This window comes from Trichechus manatus, unplaced genomic scaffold (genome assembly GCF_000243295.1).
Source record: "Trichechus manatus latirostris isolate Lorelei unplaced genomic scaffold, TriManLat1.0 scaffold00176, whole genome shotgun sequence".
Classification (NCBI taxonomy): domain Eukaryota; kingdom Metazoa; phylum Chordata; class Mammalia; order Sirenia; family Trichechidae; genus Trichechus; species Trichechus manatus.
Genome location: NW_004444112.1, coordinates 1,368,552 through 1,388,783, shown reverse-complemented (window position 1 = coordinate 1,388,783; position 20,232 = coordinate 1,368,552). Strand labels below are relative to the sequence as shown.

Here is a 20,232-nt window from a genome sequence, read left to right as displayed (position 1 = left end):
AAGATCCAAAACATTGAGATAATTCACAGTATCTTCTCTGACCACAATGCCATCAAGGTAGAAATTAACACTAGAAAGAGCAAGGAAAAAAAAAAAAATAAGATAGAGAATGATAAAATAAAAGTGGAAAAAGTTAAAAATTGGTGAGTCTGTGTAGAGGGTTTAGGAGTTCTCTGAACTATTTTCTGAAGTCTGAATTTATTTCAAAATAAAAGTTTGAAAGTAAAAGAAAACAGACAAAAGAGAAGACAACACCAAATACTTGGCTCTTTGAGAAGAATAAAACTGATAATCTCCTATCAAGATTTATCAAAAAAAAAAAAAGCAAATTATCAACATCAGGAATAAAAAAAGGGGCCATCACTACAGATCTTCAGATGTTACAAAGATCACAGGTGGATATTATGAATAACTTTATGCCAACATAAATTTGAAAACAGATCCCTTGAAAAGTTCAAACCACCATAAGTGACACAAGGAAAAAAAAAAATCAGAACAGTCCTATATCTATTAAAGAAACTGACTCTATAATTACATACGTACCCAATAAGAAAGCTTCAGGAATATTGGAATATTGGCTATTTAACCTGGAAAATGTTTTTTAAACATGCTATAGTCACTTACTATTAAATCAATATCTCAAGTCAGTAATTTCTAAAACACTACTTAGCTGTGGAATTTTTTCTTCATATGAAAGTTTACAGTACATGAGGAAGATAAAGATACTACTTTGATCGAAAGCTAAAGGGGGATGACAAGTCCAAATCCTGCCCAGCTCCATTGCCTATTCCTGTGGTCACTGGCTGAGGGGTCCTCAGAAATCCTAGCGCTGCACAGAAGCAATGGCTGTTTCCCATACACAATGGGGTCCACGTCCATGTATATCGTACACAGCATCTGTTTACCTCAATCACTAGTGAACCTGTTTAAAGTGGGTATTCGTATCTTGATTTTTTTCTGGGTAAATTAACAGAAGACTCTTACTCCAAGTCAAGGCATTAAAGTTGAATCATATACACTGCTACAGTATTATTAAACTGCATTGTTATAGGTCCATGATCCATGTTTTTTGGATGACAGTGTAATTATAAATGGAACAGAAACACAATTTATAAATGTCAACATGGTGACCAGAATTAATTCCACCATGCAGTCATCACAAAATCACTAATTTTCTCCATCTTTTAACCATTAAAACTTCTCATTAAGTAATTAATTTAGTTTTCCCTTCCTTTCAGATTAGCATTATTTGATCTTGACTAATGTTATTAATACTCTCCTTGATGTTATTCAGAGGGTGTCTTCTTCGCTTTCACTGAAATAAGTGTTAAAAGAAGACTTAAGCATACAAGCAGTTAAGCAAGCCAACCTCAGTGCATATGGCAGTCAGGTAGTGGTGGACAACAAACCTGGTACAGAGGAATTTCCATCCACCACAAACCAACCACTCTATTCCTCTTCTTCTTCGAGTTATCCTGGCTCTTGGTAATGTGTGGTAATCACTTTCATCATTTTCAAATCCTTCTTCAGACATCATCAGTGGCATTTCATCCAAATGGGCAGACTCATCTTCCAGCTGATACCTGGTTAGTGACAAGAACAGTTACTAAAACAGACCAAGAACAGAGTGGCTGTTACGGCATTGTTTTATTCAGGACAGCATCTGCTCTAATTCCATTAAGCAAACGCTTCTTTTTCCCTCAAACTAAGTCCTAACACTCTTCAGCTGAGGTAGACCACTGTAACTGTGCACAGTGATGCTGCTAGCTTTGCAAAAAAAATATAAATGAACTAGCCTAGGGAAGTGGAAGAGACAGCAGCCAAAGAAGCTGCACCACCAGGCTTGCTTGCAACCACGATGGAGGCTTCAGTGGGTATGGGTGGCCAGGTAGCACTACCAAAGCTGCCCGGTGACCATCCAAGGTATTCAATCCAGTAACCCAGAAGTCAATAGTATGAAATACCACTAGTAGCAAAATACACACCTCCACATACTATTTACTCAGTGCAAAAAATTGATGGGAGTAAGATTTGACCAACTTGACACTCATCAGTCAAAGTTTTGGAAGCTATTTTTGACAATATGAAGTTATCTTCACACTGAAAGGTATGAAAAGTGTCTCTTGGTTTATTGTTAAGAAGACAGAGTTTCCCAGGCTGTGGAAAATTCCACTGCCTGGAGCAGCTTGCTTGGCATGCCCTGTAGCTTTACATTAGCATGCTGGTTCCCCTTTCCTTAACTGATGCCATAACTAGAGGAAATCGGAGGAAACTGGTTTAGGTGCCACAATGACATTCTGGATAACCTTAAGTACCTCATACATAATAACTTTCCCACCTATGGGTGGAGTTTAACTGCCATTTTCTGAACGTGCAATGCATGAAATTATATGTAAACCCCACTGCGCCTGTGTAGTATGATTAAGAATGTTGCTGATGTAACTTGTATGAACTTCCTGCTTGTAAATCCCATAAAAGTAACCTTACCTCTTGCCCTCACTGAGCAGTCTCGGTGGCAGCAGCCTCAACTGTTCCTTTCCTTGCACAAGGAAATAAAAGCACCTTTCTGATCTCCCACCTCAGTCTCTCGTTTATTGGCTGAGACGAGTTGTGCCTGGGGTTTCCACCCGGCAACATTAGAATGATGCTATGTCTCATTTATTCCCTGTCTTTTTACTTTGGCCTTTTACTCAAATTCTGTTCAATAAAATAATCTCCTCCACAACCAGCACACCTGTTAGAGTTCAACAATCCTCTTCTGATTCCAGCAACAGGCAGCCAACTATCAGCACCATCCATTTTACCTTTCCTTTCCTCAGTGAGGAACACAATTTATATTCTAAAAATAAAAACTTACCTTTTTTAAAAGGAGCCCTGGTGGCACAATGGTTTAGCGCTCGGCTGCTAACCAAAACGCTGGCAGTTCGAACCCACCAGCCACTCCATGGGAGAAAAGACCAGGCAATCTGTTCCCATAAAGATTACCGCCTAAAAAACCCTGTGGGGCAGTTCTACTCTGTCATGTGGGGTCGTTATGAGTCAGAATTGACTTGACAGCACACAACAAGTCCTTTTTGAGAAACAACAATTCGTCAGAAACTATAATGGAGACTTAACAAATGCTATCTTATTTAATTTTACATCAAGCCTTTGTGGTAGGAATTATTCTAGATTCCAAAGTAAGAAGGCAGATGTCTGGGTTCCTGCGGAATAATGGTAGTCACTTAGGTTGAAATCTGTCCTTACATCCTCCAAAAACCACAAAGAAAGCAAATAAAACCAACCAAAACCCACAACTATGACATAACTGAAAACCAGTTGCCATCGAGTCAATGCCGACCCATAGAGACCCCATGTGTGTCTGAGTAGAAGACACACTTAAACAAAGTGGCCATCCTGGTTACTGGAGAAGGCAGTCTGTCTGGAAGGGGGAGACATCCCCTGGAAGGCTACGTGACAAAAGGAAAGAAGAAAGTAGCGAGTGGAAACCGAGAGTTCTTCAGAAACAAAACGTGAAGAAAAAGAGGGACCAAATACATGGATAGGTGCAATACAGAGAAAAATACTGTGGAAAATTTTTTCCTTTTTAGAGAATACCTACACTGAGTCTCCAAGGACTCAGACAGACAAAGAACAAGAAGACTACTGACTTGCCCTCATTGCCCAGAATACTCAAAGAGAAACAGCATGTTATAATCCAAAAACTATGGGCAATACCCAGAAGCCAAAAACCATAACTGATATACAAATTAATCTGTAAAGGCATATGCAAATAGAGTGCTTTCTATCCCATGTCCAAGAAAATAAGATTTTTGATGATTATCCAATGTACTGTTCATTCCTATTAATTCTTCCTGCTTCTAGACCTTCAGCCAACAGAGCTGAACTGCACATGGTTTCAGGAGAAAGGTAGTTCAGCTTTTGGTTTCCAAAATAGGCTCTTCAAGCCCAGTTAAGAGCTAGCAGCTGTCAAAGCCGAGTCTTCCATTTGCTAGAGCCAGGCTTTCACTGGAGGGCACAGGAAGAAGGACCAAGATTGCAAAACCCAAAGAGCCAAAGCATGGGGAGAGGAAGTACGGCCCACTCCCTGGCATCCACCCCCAAGATCAACACACCGGTTAACAGTGGAATGGAGAAAACAAAGACCCATGGACAGGCCCGGAAATCCACACAGAGGTAGCAGGTACACAACCCTCACAAAAGAAGTCAGGACAAGGATCACAGATAACATTTCTGTATGTTTGAAATTTCTTATAAGGAACACTGGAGAAAATGTATTCAAGGGAAAAAAATTTAAAGACCACAACAGATATCGTCTACTGTAGTTTCTTTACTCCACAGCATCTCCATCTTTTTTCCGGATCTTTTCTCTAAGGCCTGTGGTCATTGAGACCCATGTCATCTGTAAGTCAAATCCACTCAGTGGCTCATATCATCATCTTCATTGTCATCACTATCTTCTCTCTCTGGATCTCCTGTTACTCTTACAAGCCAACATTTTGGAAATGAAGGCCTTAGGAAGGACAACGATGGGTCTTCCTCTAGATAATCAAGATTGGAAAGTGGACCCAACAATACCAGGAGGATTTTTATTCTGCTCTGAACTCAAAGTAGCAATGTTTAGACTATTAAAATGAACAGAATAAGCTTTACAGCTGCAGTTAGAGACCTTTTGGGGAAGAGTGTGTGTGTGTGTGTGTGTGTGTGTGTGTGTGTGTGTGTGTGTGTGTGTGTGTGTGTGTGTGTGTGTGTGTGTGGTGACAATGCCAGGTAGCACTCTGCCTACTGGGATTCTGTGATTAGGTCAGAAGGCAGGATTTCCAAAGCTTCTTCATTAGACATTGTTTTTGAAATAAGTGTCTAGCTGTCAAGAGTCCAAAGAAAAGTACAGTTCAATGGCAGGGGGAAAAAAAATCCTTCTAAAAGAAAGCCAATGAAAACCTGCCACCTAATTTTCTCTACTGTCTTTGTAACATTTGGTAACTGCAAAATACTCCCGCAAGTGGATTTACCAAGTTCCTGAGTCATTTCCCTATTGCTGGACAATGAAAGCAGTAATTTCATTATGCAGTATTTCAATAAAAATTTATTTGCACAGAACTTTTTCCATATTTTTACACAAATTCTTTCAGAGATTTCCAGAAATAGAATTGTTATACAAAGTCATAAAATTTAAAACACTCCTGATATATACTGCCAAATTGTACATTTAAACACCCACCAACATGAGTGCTATGAATAACACAAAATTTTTTTTTCCTTACCCTCATCAGCATTGAGGCTGAATGTATTTACCCTTCCCAGGCAGGCCTGGAAGCCTGGTAAGGAGTTTAAATTTAATTCTGAGTGTAATGGGAAGCCATCGGAAGGTTTTGAACGTGGAAGTGATTTTTTGTTTTCAAAAAGGCCTTTTAAAACGTGCAAATTAAAATGAGAACATATCTTGCTTATTAATTGAAAAGAAATAATTCTTAACATTCAGTCTTCGGTCAATAGGCACTCTCAATTGCTGGTAAGAATGAGAACAACTTCTCTAGAGAACAGTTTGTTAAGATGTATCAAAAGCCTTTTATTAATGTCAATCAACTACGAGTTTGAATTATCTCAAGGAAATTAAAAATGTGTACAAGGTTTATCCACAAGGACGACCAGCCACCGTGTCATGCAGTCTAAGAGCATGAAAAATGTTGAGACACCTGAATGTCCATGACAAGAGAAGCAATTATATCCATGATGGATGTCATGTGCATCAATTTGGCTGGGCCATGATTCCCAGAATTATGTGGCTGTCCTCTGTTTTGTGATTGTAATTTTATGTTAAAGAGAATTAGGGTGGGATTGTGTAACACCCTTACTAAGGTCACAACCCTGATTCAAGTGAAGGGAGTTTCCCTGGGGTGTGGCCTGCACCATCTTTCATCTCTCAAGGAAGCAAGCGGAGAGCTGGGGACGGCATACCACCAAGAAAGCAGTGCTGGGAGCAGAGCTTGTCCTTTGGACCTGAGGTTCCTGCGCGGAGATGCTCCCAGAACAAGGGAAGACTGATGACAAGGACCTTCCTCCAGAGCTGACAGAGAAGGCCTTCCCCTGGAGCTGACACCTGAATTTGGACTTGTAACCTACTAGACTGTGAGAGAATAAATTTCTTTGTTGAAGCCATCCACTTGTGGTATTTCAGTTAAAGCAGCACTAGATGACTAAGACAATGGAGTACCACATGTCACTAAGAATAATAATGTAGAAGGCCTTCTACTGAAAATAGAAAGGGTCAGAAATATCATTCACTTATCTTTCACTCCTTTTGAATGTTCCACTCTACCAAGCAAAATGCTACCAGTTTTAGATCGCCCATGTAATTGACAAATGACTCCAACCCCTACTGATACCATCCAAGAGCATCCTTACCACATGCTAGTAATAATTTTAGATGACTTAGGCAAAAAATTACAAGATGAATGCTCATCTGTGAAGCAGTAAATGAACAGAAATAATATTTGTTCCCTTAAAAATTCCTTTTTGCTTATTTTTCTGTGTAAGATCACTTCTTTTAAAAGTCAACTAGAAAATGAATATTTATACAAAATGCAATTAAAATGGAAAATACCACTTACATATATGATAATAATACACAAAATGAGATTTTTAGTCTTTTTCATTAAGTTCTCTCAATGACTGTGTTCCATTTTAGCAAAAGTCACAATCTTATCAAGTTTAAGGCTGGAGAAGCAGCACAATGAGTTCTGAAAGATAATGAATATAAGCAACATCATGTTTAGTAATCTCGACTTCAGAAATGGAGCCTTTGAACTGGCAAGCAATTTATTCCATTTCCAAAGCAATTTTCCTATTGTATTGAAAATTCTACCTCAGTATTTAAAAACAATAAGATGATGAATAATGGATTTTTTTCAGAGACAGGATAAGCACAGATTCTTAAGTGTCTTTGTTGCCTGGTGTCATACACACTTAATTGGTTTGTCACTCAAGAAAAATCAACGTTTCCAGCAATTAAGTATAATTCTGGAAACATATTTTTAAAATGAGTAAAAACAATGTGAACAAAGATGACAGACAGATGATACCAAACCCAAGAGTACTATCACGCTAAGAAATGAAGACAGCTATCTTAACTGCTGCCAAAGGTTTAAAAAAAATTAGGAACTTTCAACAAAACACTCAAGCACTGGAAGGCACAATTTACATGTATCTAAGTAAAAGTGGGTCAATACAGTAAGTAGGATAAACTCACATTTTATCTTATGCATCTAACAGCCTTATTGTTTCCATTTTGATGAAAAACATTTCTGGAAAGTCAACTGATATCAAACGGAGAAATACATTTTAAATATGCCTTATGCTTAAGCCTTCTTTAAGAAAAATAAACATTTCTCCTTTGACTTCATGTCAATAAAGTCAAAAAACAAAGCAACAGAAAGCTAAGTACTATACCAAAACATATGTATTTCCTTCATCAAACGCAGCTACCAAGTTCAACAAGGTCACTAATGAATCATTAACATGTAGTTAACCTGTATGAACTAACTGAATAAACTAAAGAGAAACTGGGACTCTTCCTCTTACAGAGGGGATATAAACAGTGAAGCAGTAAAAAAAGAAAAAAGAGGAACAGTGACTAAAAAAAAAAAGTCTTGATCTTAGTAGCAAAAACAAGCAATAAGGGACAGTCCCTCAAGTTGACAAGTGCTTTCTCCCCTGTGAACCGTGGAGCCACACATTTTAAAATCTGAAGACCAATTTCTTAAAATAAGAAAACATACCAACACTACACACAAACTGAGAGAAACTTCTAAATTAGAGTTAAGGGTACAATATCCAATACTATGTAAATGCAAATCCAGAAATTTAAAGATATACAGACAATTATCTCAGGACACACGCTCTAGTTACCTAAAATTGTGATGCTCTTTATCATCAACCGTATCTTCATGGTTATACTGTTAGCTGTAGAGAAATTAAGGGAAACATTTCTATTCTGGCAGGTGTAAAGAATTTCTTAAACTTAAGTGAACTATGGATTCCTTTTAAAGGAAATTCTCACAGACCCTAAAAATTTGTCTCTGATTCCAAGCAATCCTAGACTAGGCAACTTGGTAAATACTGTCTTAAGAATCATTCTGTACTAAAAAGAAAAAAGGCCTTTCAATAGTGAACCACCTCAACAAAGGAAAAGTTTCATCTTTATGACTAGTAAAACATTTATTAGATTATCCTAATTGTAAAACTTTAAAAACTGTGACAAAATTGTGTTAGCTACTCAGAATGAGAAAACTAGCATTAAAAAAAAAAGTGTTACCTCTAACAAGAAAAACACTAATTATTTTACAGATAATCAGACAATAGTCATTGTTCTCAGCACCAATCTTTTATATACTAAAGTTTAACTATTATATTACAAAGGCCTGAAGGCAGGGCCAACAGCTGCCTGCCGGGAAAAAAAGTAAAGCAAAGGTAGGATTGGACATGGATAAACAAAATAATGGTACTAGATGTCATTTGTTCTTCATTCAACTGCAAAGATGATCACTTTAATGATACACATACTATTTAAAACATAGAAATAAAAACATTAAATCAATACCTTAGTTTTACTCACATATTCACCATGCAAAAGAGAAATCAATACTTCATAGGAGTTTTTAAAAAATGATCTTAACAAGGATTTGCATTCCTAGTGAACTATTAAATACTATGTGTGGTACACATCATTATATACCTAATTGAAATAAAAACAAGAACATCTTCATCTCTGATGACAAAGAAAACAATGTGATATTGAACTTTTAAACATTTATTAAACCATTTTCAAATCACATCTAATTCTTCCCCTGGAAATTTTTATAAAATCCCAACCCAATGATGAAAATTTTTATACAAGTTTGAACAACTCACCAACATTATATATTAAATAGAATGTGTCCTGTATCGGTGTAATTATAATAAAATAAAAATATTCTCACATCAAAGGAAACCTGAGGACCTTTAAAACACATTACTACAGCCCTGTATACATAATAAGCATAAAATGGCATTTTCACATAAGCAAGGAAAGAGGCTTTCAAAACTCATAAAGCAAGGAAAAACCCTTATCAAAGCTGTTTTCCTAACAACTAGTTAGCTTTCAACTGCCAATGTGGAAATAAAGGTCTCATAATATAAAATTTTGTTGGTAAATACAACACAATAAACCATTTACCTTACATTTTTAAATTTTTCTAACTATATTCTAATACACGTTCCCCAAAATAGAAATATTAGATAAATCATAATTTCTATAGAAAACCTGGAATTTTATACAAAACCTATTCACTTAACAGGTTTGATGTATGAAATTTGTGATTTGTTATATATTAAAGGTATATCGCCCTTTCCTTCCAGTTCCAGACCAAGGTAGAGTAGATATATTTCTCTCTGTTCCTTCCAGTTAAGTACAGCTGAAAACTCTGCACGTTACGCATAAACGCACTTAAGACTCTGAAAGGGGGAAAGAAGAGGCAGATAGGCTATAGAGCTCAGGACCCGAGGAATAACACAGCAGTGAACTGTCTGTGTTTTCTTTTTGCCTCACATATCCCACATTGGGGGCTAGGGAAGTCAGTGAGCTGAGGAAACAATGGGCACAGGCAAAAGCCCCAACAAAGTCTAACGGACAGGAAAGGGGCAGCCTAGCAGCACGGAAAACTTTTACACAATAACGGCCCTCCTCCATCTAAACATGAAGAAAAAAAATGCAGCCCTACCCCACACTTGACAGCAAGGACTGAGTGGGGAGCTGTAAGGAGACATCACTCACTCCCACTTCTGGATGGTGTCAGGAAGGACAGGAGGGAAGCTGGGACATTCATCCCCGGCAGGAATAAAGCCCCATTCCAATGTCATTGTAGAGCACAAGGAATCCAAGACTTCCCCTCCAACCAGTGTTAACAAGGCGCCCATCCCTACCAGTGAAAAGCAGACCCAGTGAAAAGCCAGACTTTTAACCACCATCTAGCACTAGGTAACAAGGCCCCCTTGCAATATGAGTAGGGGCCACATGGGAGCAGTTAGCAGGCACCCCTCTCCTTCCCAACCCAGGCGGTGCCAGCAGAGATCTAAGGGAACCTGAAATCCCACCCCTGCCTAGCACTAAGGAAGTACCCTTCCTGTCTCAGGTGTCAAAGGGGGCTCTGGCAATAACAAGGCTGTGCCCTCCACATCTCCCACAGAGTGTCAGAAGACACTTGTAAAACAAAAGACTTAAATAAGGCCCAGAGCCTCAAAACATTAACACCCAAAATCTCCAGAATACAAGTGAAAATCACTCATTATACCAAAGCCCAGGAAAATCTCAACTTAAATGAGGAAACATTTAAGACACCAACATCAAGATGACTCAGATGTTAAAATTATCTGACAAGGATTTTAAAACATTCATCATAAAAATGTTTCAAAGGACAATTAAGAACACACTTGAAACAAATGAAAAAGAAAGTCTCAGCAAAGCAGCAGATAATATAAAGAACCAAATGGAAGTTTTAAAATTAAAGAAAAAGTACTGTATTTTTATAGCATAAAAATATAGGATAAAAAACTCAATGGATGGGAGCAACAGCAGAATAGACAGGGAAGAATCACTGCACTTGAAGACAGAACAACAATCATCCAATCTGAACAGAAAATGGACTAAAAAATAAATGAGCAAAAACTCAGAATTCTGTGGAACTAAACACAGAAGATCTAAAAATGTGTCATCAGTGCATCAGGAGATGAAATTGGTGGGGCTCAAAAAATATTCAAACAAATAATGGCCGAAAATTTCTCAGACTTGATAAAAGACAAATAAATAGATTGGAGAGGCTAAGCAAACACCAAAAAGAATAAACCCAAAGAAATCCACGCCAGAACCCATAAGTCTTAGTTACCTAGTGCTGCTATAACAAATAACACAAGCAGATGGCTTTAACAAAGAGAATTTTACTCTCTTACAGTTTGGGAGGCTGGAAGTCCAAATTCAGGGCTCCAGCTCCAGGGGAAGACTTTCTCTCTGTCAGCTCTAGGGCAGGGTCCTTGCCGTCAATCTTCCCCTTGTCTAGGAGCTTCTCAGCACAGGGATTCCAGGTCCAAAGGACAGGCTCTGCTCCTGGCTCTGCTTTCTTGGTGGTAGGTGGTCCCCCTGTCTCTCTGCTCACTTCTCTCTTTTATCTCTCAAAAGAGATTGACTCAAGATACAACCTAATCTTGTAGATTGAGTCCTGCCTCATTAACATAACTGCCTCTAATCCTGCCACATTAACATCATAGAGACAGGATTTACAACATATAGGAAAATCAAATCAGATAACAAAATGGTGGACAATCACATAATACTGGGAATCATGGCCTAGCCAAGTTGACACACACTTTTGGGAGACATAATTTAATCCACGACACCACAATAATCAAACTATTGAAAACTAAGGGCTATAAAACTAAAACTAAGGCTTGAAAGCAGCGATAGAGAAATGACCCCTTACCTACAGAGGAAAAACAATTCAAATGACAGATTTCTTATCAGAAACCACAGGGAGAAGAAGAAAGAGGCATTAACATTTTCAAGTTCTGAAAGAAAAGAATTGTCAACCCCAAATTCTGTATCTGGAGAAATTATCCTTAATGAATGAAAGGGAAATAAAAGACATTGTTAGATCCAAGAAAAATAAGAGGATTTGCTACCAGATGACCTACCCTAGAAGTATATATAAGAAAGTTCTTGAAACAGAACAGAAATGAGAACAGAAGGAATTCTAGAACATCAGGAAATAAGTGAACAGAAAGAGCAAAAATATGGGTAAGTACAATAGGCTTTCCTTCTCCTTTTGTATTTTCTAAATTATGTTTAACAGACAAACCAAAAATTACAACAGTCTGACATGGTTTGGCTATAAAAGAAATTATTCAAGAAAAATATACAGGCATACCTCGGAGATGCTGCGGCTTCAGTTGCAGACCACTGCAATAAAGCGAGTACTGCAATACAGTGAGTCACATGAATTTTTTTGTTTCCCAGTGCATGTAAAATTTGTGTTCACACTATCCTGTAGTCTATTAAGTGTGCAATAGCATTATGTCTTAAAGAAAAAAGTACATACCTTAATTTAGAAATACTTTACTGCTAAAAAAAAACGCTAACCATCATCTGAGCCTTCAGTGAGTCATAATCTTTTTGCTGGTGGAGGGTCTTGCCTCAATGTTGACGGTTGCTGACTGATTAGGGTGGTAGCTGCTGAAGGCTGGGGTGGCTGTGGCAATTTCTTAAGTCAAAAATAAAGCATGCTGCATCGACTGAGTTCCTTTCATGAAAGATTTCTCTGTAGCATGTGACTCTGTTTGATAGCATTCTGCCCGCACTAGAACTTTTTTCAAAATTGGAGTCAATCCTCTAAAACCCTCCACTGCTTTATCAATTAAGTTTATGTAATTTTCTAAATTCTTTGTTATCATTTCAACAATGTTCACAGCATCTTTACCAGGAGTATATGCATTTCAAGAAACCACTTTATTTGCTCATCCATAAGAAGCAACTTATCACCTGTTAAAGTTCTATCATGAGATTGCAGCAATTCAGTCACATCTTCAGGTTTCACTTCTAGTTCTCTTGCTATTTCCACCACATCTGCAGTTACTTCCTCCATTAAAGTCTCGAATCCCTCAAAGTCATCATGAAGGTTGGAATTAACTTCCTCCAAACTCCTATTAATGTTGGTATCTTGACCTCCTTGGATGAATCATGAATGTTCTTAATGGCATCTAGAATGTTGAATCCCTTCCAGGTTTTTATTTGCCAGATCCATCAGAGGAATCACTATCTATGGCAGCTGTAGCCTTACAAAATGTATTTCTTAAATAATAACACTTGAAAGTGAAAATTGCTCCTTAATCCATGGGCTACAGAATGGATGTTGTGTTAGCAGGCATGAAAACAATTATATTGTTTTATATTGTCAATGAGCAGTAATAATTCTAAAAGGAATCTTTTTTTCTGAGCAGTAAGTCTCAACAGTGGGCTTAAAATATTCAGTAAACCATATTGTGAACAAATGTGCTGTCATCTAGGCTTTGTTGATCCATTTATAGAGCAAAGGAAGAGTATATTTAGCATAATTCCTAAGGGCCCTAGGATTTTTGGAATGGCAAATGAGTACTGGCTTCAACTTAAAGTCACCAGCTGCATTAGCCCCTAACAAGAGAATCAGCCTGTCTTTTGAAGCCAGGCATTGACTTCTCCTCTCTAGTTAGGAAAGTCCTAATAGGCATCTTCTTCTAATATAAGGCTGTTTCATTTACATTGAAAATCTGTTGTTTAGTGTAGGCACCTTCATCGATTATCTTAGCTAGACCTTCTGGATAACTGGCTGTAGCTTCTACATCAGCACTTGCTGCTTCACCTTGTACTTTTATGTTATGGAGATGGCTTCTTTCCTTAAACCTCATCAACCAACCTCTGCTAGCTTCAAATTTTTCTTCTGCAGCTTCCTCACCTTTCTCAGCCTTCACAGAACTGAAGAGAGTTAAGGCCTTGCTCTGGATTAGGATTTGGCTTAAGGGAATGCTGTGGCTGGTTTGATCTATCCAGACCACAAAAACTCTCTGTATCAGCAATAAGAACGTTTCACTTTCTTATCATTCATGTGTTCACTGGAGTAGCACTTTTAATTTTCTTCAACAACGTTTCCTTTGCATTCACAACTTGGCTAATTGGTGCAAGAGGCCTAGCTTTTGACCTATCTTGACTTTCAACATGACTTCCTCACTAAGCTTAATCATTTCTAGCTTTTGATTTAAAGTGAGAGACATGCGTCTCTTCCTTTCACTTGAACATTTAGAGGCCATCGTAGGCTTATAAATTGGTTTAATTTCAATATTGTCATGTCTTAGGGAATAGGGAGGCCTGAGGAGATGGGGAGAGGCAGGGGAATGGTTGGTCGGTGAAGCAGTCAGAACACACACAACACTTATTAAGTTTGCTGTCTTATATGGGTGCAGTTCGTGGTGCCCCAAAACAATTACAACAGTAACATCAAAGATCACTGATCACAGATTACCATAACAGATATAACACTAATGAAAAAAGTCTGAAATATTGTGAGAATTACCAAAATGTGACTGTCCAGGCATGGACCAATAACTTGAAATTTGCCTCCAAAACTGGAAGGTGCTAAGAGACTGAAGAAAGAGAGGGGAAACTCCAGAGTGGTGGTAAAGGAGTTTATTAGGGAGACTTAAAACAAGGCCAAGTCCCGGGCAGCCACAGAACCAGAGCAGATCTCTGCACCGCACGGTGGGAGGGCAGAGATTTTATAGCAGCAGTGGACAAGAGTGGCTACAAGCCAGGGGCTTACATAAGAATGACTCAGCAAATGGCAGTGAACTAGTGGACCACATGACAGCGCTCATGTTTGGCCCTGCAAAGTTTGTTTCCCCTTTGGTGATACAAAGACACGAAGGAAGCACATGCTGTTAGAAAAATAAGGCCAACAGACTTGCTCGATACAAGGTTGCCACAAACCTTCAATTTGTAAAAAACGCAACATCTGTGAAGTGCAATAAAGTAAAACGTGCCTATATTACAAATAACGGCAAGAGAAGACAGTAAAGAGCTAAGGAGACTACACTTTACTAGAATTGATAAAATACTGACACAACTGTATTGTGATGAGTTATGTATAATGAATACCTATAACCACTAAATATTATCTATATAAAGAGATACACTGGAAAACAATATATATGTCAAATGGAATTCTAAAAGTTGTTCAAGTAATCCACAAGATGGCAAGAAAAAGAAAACACCAAAATAAAAAAAAAATTGAAAAAAGAAAGAAAATGGCAGATTAAGCCCTAACATATCAATCATTACAATAACTATAAGCATTCTAAATACATCAATCAAAAGAACGAGATTGAGAGAGTGAAGAGGAAAACATGAACCAACCCAACCATATTCTGACTACAAGAAACTAAGTACAAATATAACAATGTAAGTCGGCTGAAAGTAAAAAGATGGGAAATGATATACCATGCAAACATTAATCAAAGGAAAGCAGAAATAGTTATTTTAATGTCAGATAAAGAAGACTTCAAAGAAAAAAAATTACCAGAGACAGAGGAATTACATAACAATAAAAGTGTAAATCCATCAAGACCACAATGTAATCTCAAATGTGTATGCACCAAACAACAGATCTGCAAAATACATTAAGCAAAATCCGATAGAACTGAAAAGAGAAAAAGACAAATCCACAATTATAGTTGGAGACTTCAACAACCCTCTCTCAACAATTGATAAACAACTAGACAGTAAACCAGCAAGGTTATATAAGAACTCAATAACTTCATTAACCAACATGATCTAATCAACATTTCAGAACATTCCATTCAACAACATCGGAATATACATTCTTTTCAAGAACACAAGAAATACATACCAAAATAGACAATCTCCTTAGCCATAAAATCGCACCAATTTAAAATAACTGAAATCATAGTGTGTGTTCTCTGACCACAATGAAATCAAGTTAGTAATTAATAACAGAAAGATAAAATGCAATTTTTCAAGCACTTAAACTTAACAAAACACTTCTAAATAATCCACGAGTCAAAGAGGAAATCTCAAAGGAAATTTTTAAACAATAGTGACATATATGAAAATGAAATTACAGCATATCAAATTTTGTGGGACACAGCTAAATTCAGTACTGAGAGGGAAATTTATAACACTGATTTGTGACAAAGGTGAAAATAATTAAACAGAGGTAGTACAGTCTTTTCAACAAATGGTGCTGAACTGCCAGAACAACAAATCTGTCTTGGAAGAAGTACAGCCAGAATGCTCCTCAGAAGCAAAGATGGCAAGACTTTGTCTTGCTTACTTTGGACACGTTATCAGGAGGGATGAGTCCCTGGAGAAGGACATCATGCTTGGTAAAGTAGAGGGTCAGCGAAACAGAAGACCTCAACAGGGTAGATTGACACAGGGGATGCAACAATGTGCTCAAACACAGCAGCAATTATGAGGATGGTGCAGCACCTGGCAAGACTTTGTTCTGTCATACATGGGGTTGCTATGAGTTGGAATCAAGTCAATGGCAACTAATAAAAGGAAAGAGAAAAAAAAAAGAACTTCGAGCTAAACTTCGCATCTTATATAAAAATTAAAACAAAATGGACCACAGATTTAAATGTAAAACAATAAGTTTCTAGAAGAAAATATATAAGAAAACAAAAATAAACATCAAAACATGCGGGATGTAGCTAAAGCAGTACCGAGAAGGAGATTTACAGCACTAAATGCTTTAGATAGAAATGATGAAAAGTCTCAAGTCAATAATCTAAATCCCCACCTAAAGAAACTAGAAAAAGAGCGAAATAAATCCAAAGCAAGAAGGAAAGAAAAACCAAAGATCAGAAATCAGTAATATTTAAAATAGGAAAACGGGGGGGGGGGGGAATCAATGAAACTAAAAATTCATCCTTCAAAAAACACAATCAATAAATATGGCAAACCTCTAGCAAGACTGACAAAGCAAATGTGAGGGAACAAAAAAGAGGAATGAAATAAGGACTAGCAATACAGACGCTAAAAATCATTATTAAAAGGATAATACAGAAGACTATGAACAACTTTATACTCATAAATTTGTCAACTTGGAAGAAATGGGCCAATTCCTCAAAAACTGCAAACTACAAAAACTCAACCAAGATGGAATAAATAATCTGAATAGTCCCATAATCATGAAAGAAATTTAGAGTTCATCATTTATAAATTCCCAAAAAAGAAATTCCAGGCCCAGACTATTTTATTGGAGAATTCTACCAAATGTTTAAAGAAGAATTAACACAAGATAATAGACAATAAATTAATGCTGCTTTAAGCTGCTAAATTTTTGGTAATTTGTTATGACAGCAATAGAAAACTAACACAAGGTATTTCCAACACGACTTAATATGTCCAAAACTAGAGATACTCCTAAACTCAGAAGTAGAGCTTTAGCATTTACCTAATCACAACAATACGCACTACAAAAGTGCATGTTTCCTTCCCCTTCTACTGCCACTTCCATGGTGGGGGTGGGGGTGGGGGTTGGGGAGGATAAAACCACCAAGTCCATTGGTCCATAGGACCCTAGCCAAAATTTTTCAATTAAAAATTTACACAGCAAAAGAAACCGGGAATGAAGTACCAGTTGATCCCACTAAAAAACCGACTGCCGTTGAGTCGATTCCAACTCATAGCTACCCTACAGGACAGAGCAGAACTGTCCCGTAGGGTTTCCAAGGAGCGGCTGGTGGATACCAACTGCTGACCTTTTGGTTAGCAGAAGACCTCTTAACCACGGAGCCACCAGGGCTCCAAGAGTTGATCAGTAACCCAAAAATTCTTAATTCTACCCATAGTCAAAGGTCTTATGATAATTAGAGGTCAGAAAAAAGTATTAAGCTTGGCCCAAACTCCAACTCTGAGAGATATCTATGCTCAAGCAAATGAATTACTCTCCAGTGAAGAGATCAAACTCAAACGAGAATTTTAAAAAAACGTTATTAGACTCAAACTGTGATAGAATCCTATTTTGAAACAGGTGGTTTATTTTCAAATAATCATCTCTAATTCAACCACTTAGAGAATCACTAATGTGTGATTAGTCTTATATGTAACACCTAGAAGGAAAGAGGAGACAGTATTTCTTGAGAATGCACTTCCAGTCAAGACCTGAAAAGGTCACCTTACACGTTTTCCTGTGATCCTCAACAATCCCACATGATAAACAGCATCTCCCATACTAGAGTTTAAAGAAGTGACCTAAGATCACACAGCTAATAAGTAAATGAACCAGGATTCCAAATCAGCTCTATTACACTGTAGTACGTACTCTTTTAACTACGTTACAGACTCTCAAATAGCCAAAGCCAAAAATTACTCTAAAATTCAAATTCACAAGCAACTGGATAGAGTGAAATCAGTATTTTCATCCTTGCATGTACGGTTTATTGCTTCTACAACACAATGAATGGCACACCTGCTCCACACTTCGCTCACCGTACCATTTCTGACATCACTCACAGGATTTCATTACCTATTATGATCCAAAATTCTGTGCTCACCATGATCGGCAGATCCTGGTTCTTTTTTTTGTTTGTTTTTTTAAATAACCCGAATATGACAATCTTTTCTGAAAATGGTTAAACTCACCAACATTAAAGTAGGCCCACATTTTAATCAAAGCCTACAACTGTCCTACCAAACTTGCAAAAGCGGATATAAAGAAATATCCCTCTGGAATAAAACAGAACTTCGTCAACTACAGGACGCATTATTTCTCCTTTTTAAAAGTTTCATTTTCTAATTATTATATCATTTATAAAATGTAGTATTCTTTTCTTTGGGTGAAGGATCAGTTAAATCCAACTGATAATCGTAGGGTATGAGACTTCCATTTTAAATCAAAGAAGGACATTTTAATTTGGTCATTAACTAACTGGGCCCTATTAAGCAATAACCTTTCTGAATCTCCGTTTCCCATTACTAGAAAACAAAAATTCCTGTCAACAAAAAGTAGTCTGTAAATACGTTAAGTAAAAACTTAACTAGGAAACAAATTTAAATTTCCTCACTTACACTTTACATTTGTGACAATAACTGGCTCTCAATAAGGTATGTATTTGCAACACTGCAATTAAAATTCACAATTTATTGGGTATTACAAATAAGTTTCGGGTACTAATTATTTTTGAATTATCAGTGAAGTCAGTACTATCTTACTTAAAAAAAGCAGTAAACCCCCAAAATCTGATTGTTGTTATTTCTTTCCACTTCTCATACATCTAGTCAGCCAAGGCATAAATGAGAATATAAACAGGGCTCAAGGGCCCCTATTCTCCATAGCCATGACAATCTGTGCCTTCACCCTCACATACGGGATGGAAATGCTTCCCAAGTCTGCAAACAGCTGTGTGGCCCAGCTGGCGGGCAGGGCAACAAGCGACCCTAGACCCTGCCTGTGGTCCTGACCCGCGAGGGGGTGAGCCTGCCACTGGGCAGGGTCTGAGACTCTCGGCTCACCGCGCCGGCTCCAGGCGAGGACAAGAGCGCGGCCGCAGGGGCAGCGGGGGAGGGCACAGGGGAGCGCAGGATCGAGGCCGAGGCGGTCCCCGTCGTTACCTGCTGTGCCGGTCGGCCCCCGGGCCGAGCCCCGCCGCGTTGTAGTAGGCCGCGCGTTTACGGTTGGCAGCGGCCGCAGCCGCGGCGCTCCGCACCGGGTACAGAGGGATGTGGTCCGCCATGTTCCGGCCTCCACCCTCACGCCCCGCCCCACTTCCCTCAGTTCGCTGCTTCTCACGCCCCCTCCGCCCCAGCCCAGCCAAGGCGCCGCCCGCGCACTCTGCCCGCCCTGCCGCGCGACAGCAGCCCGATGACGTCACCGGGCGACGAACGCGCGAGCATGGAGATGCGGCGTTCCGAAACCCCGCCCCACCGCTCGTCGGCGGCCCTGTGACGTCACTGTGAGGCCAGGGCGTGGAGCAGCGATGTTCCGAGGCCCCGCCCCGCCTCACGTCGTCGGTCCAAAGACGTCGCCATGCGGCAAAGGCGCGGAGCTGGAGGCAGCCGGGTCCGAGGTCTCGCTCCGCCTAGCGTCGGCGGCCCTGTGACGTCATTGTACGGTGAGCGCGCGGTGCACTGGGCGGAGAGCGCATGCGCCACGGGTGGGGCTTTCGTGGGAGAAGCGCGGCGCTTGGTCGTGCGAGGACCCGAGGCAGCCTCGTCTCCGTACTCCACTGCGATCCTCGCTCCCATTTCCTGAAAGGGACCAGAGCTGAAACAGCATCGTGAGCTCCCTGCCGGTCCAGTCCCGGCCATCGCCCACTGCGGGCCGACCTGAGGAGCTCGGGGTCGGACCGATCGCAGCAGTAGTTAACGGTACCGCGGACCCCGAAGGTCGCAGAGCGGAAGTGAAGATTCACAAACCCCCAAAGGTACCGCAGACCCCGAAGATCTCAGAAACGAAGTGACGAGTCACAAACTCCCGAGGGGATGCGGACCCCGAGGATTTCACAGAGGAAGTGAAGATTCACAAACCCCCAGTGGCCTCAGAACCTCCAAGGTCTCAGAAACAAAGTGAGGATTGTCAAAAGAAGCTGAGTAACCACAGAATTAATATATTAGATGAGATTTATTTGGGCAAAAGATTCACGAATCCGGCA

The 20,232-nt window shown here is 39.1% G+C and overlaps 1 protein-coding gene across 6 annotated transcripts in view; it reads right to left on the bottom strand.

The window, feature by feature from the left end:
* ATP9B (ATPase phospholipid transporting 9B (putative)) overlaps positions 1-19,330 on the bottom strand; it is a 259,916-nt gene extending 240,586 nt beyond the window's left edge. For 3 of the 6 annotated variants that reach the window (XM_023741212.1, XM_004386907.3, XM_012558598.2), the window contains exons 1-2: positions 19,193-19,330; positions 1,410-1,583 (exon numbers count right to left, since the gene is read on the bottom strand). In XM_023741212.1, the coding sequence (XP_023596980.1) occupies positions 1,410-1,583; positions 19,193-19,314 (296 nt within the window). In that variant the 5' untranslated portion in view covers positions 19,315-19,330. Of the gene's footprint in view, positions 1-1,409; positions 1,584-6,611; positions 6,741-7,908; positions 10,968-19,192 lie in introns of those variants that run through there. The other 3 variants (XM_023741215.1, XM_023741213.1, XM_023741214.1) reach the window with 3 other exon arrangements.
* Positions 19,331-20,232: the final 902 nt, after the last annotated feature.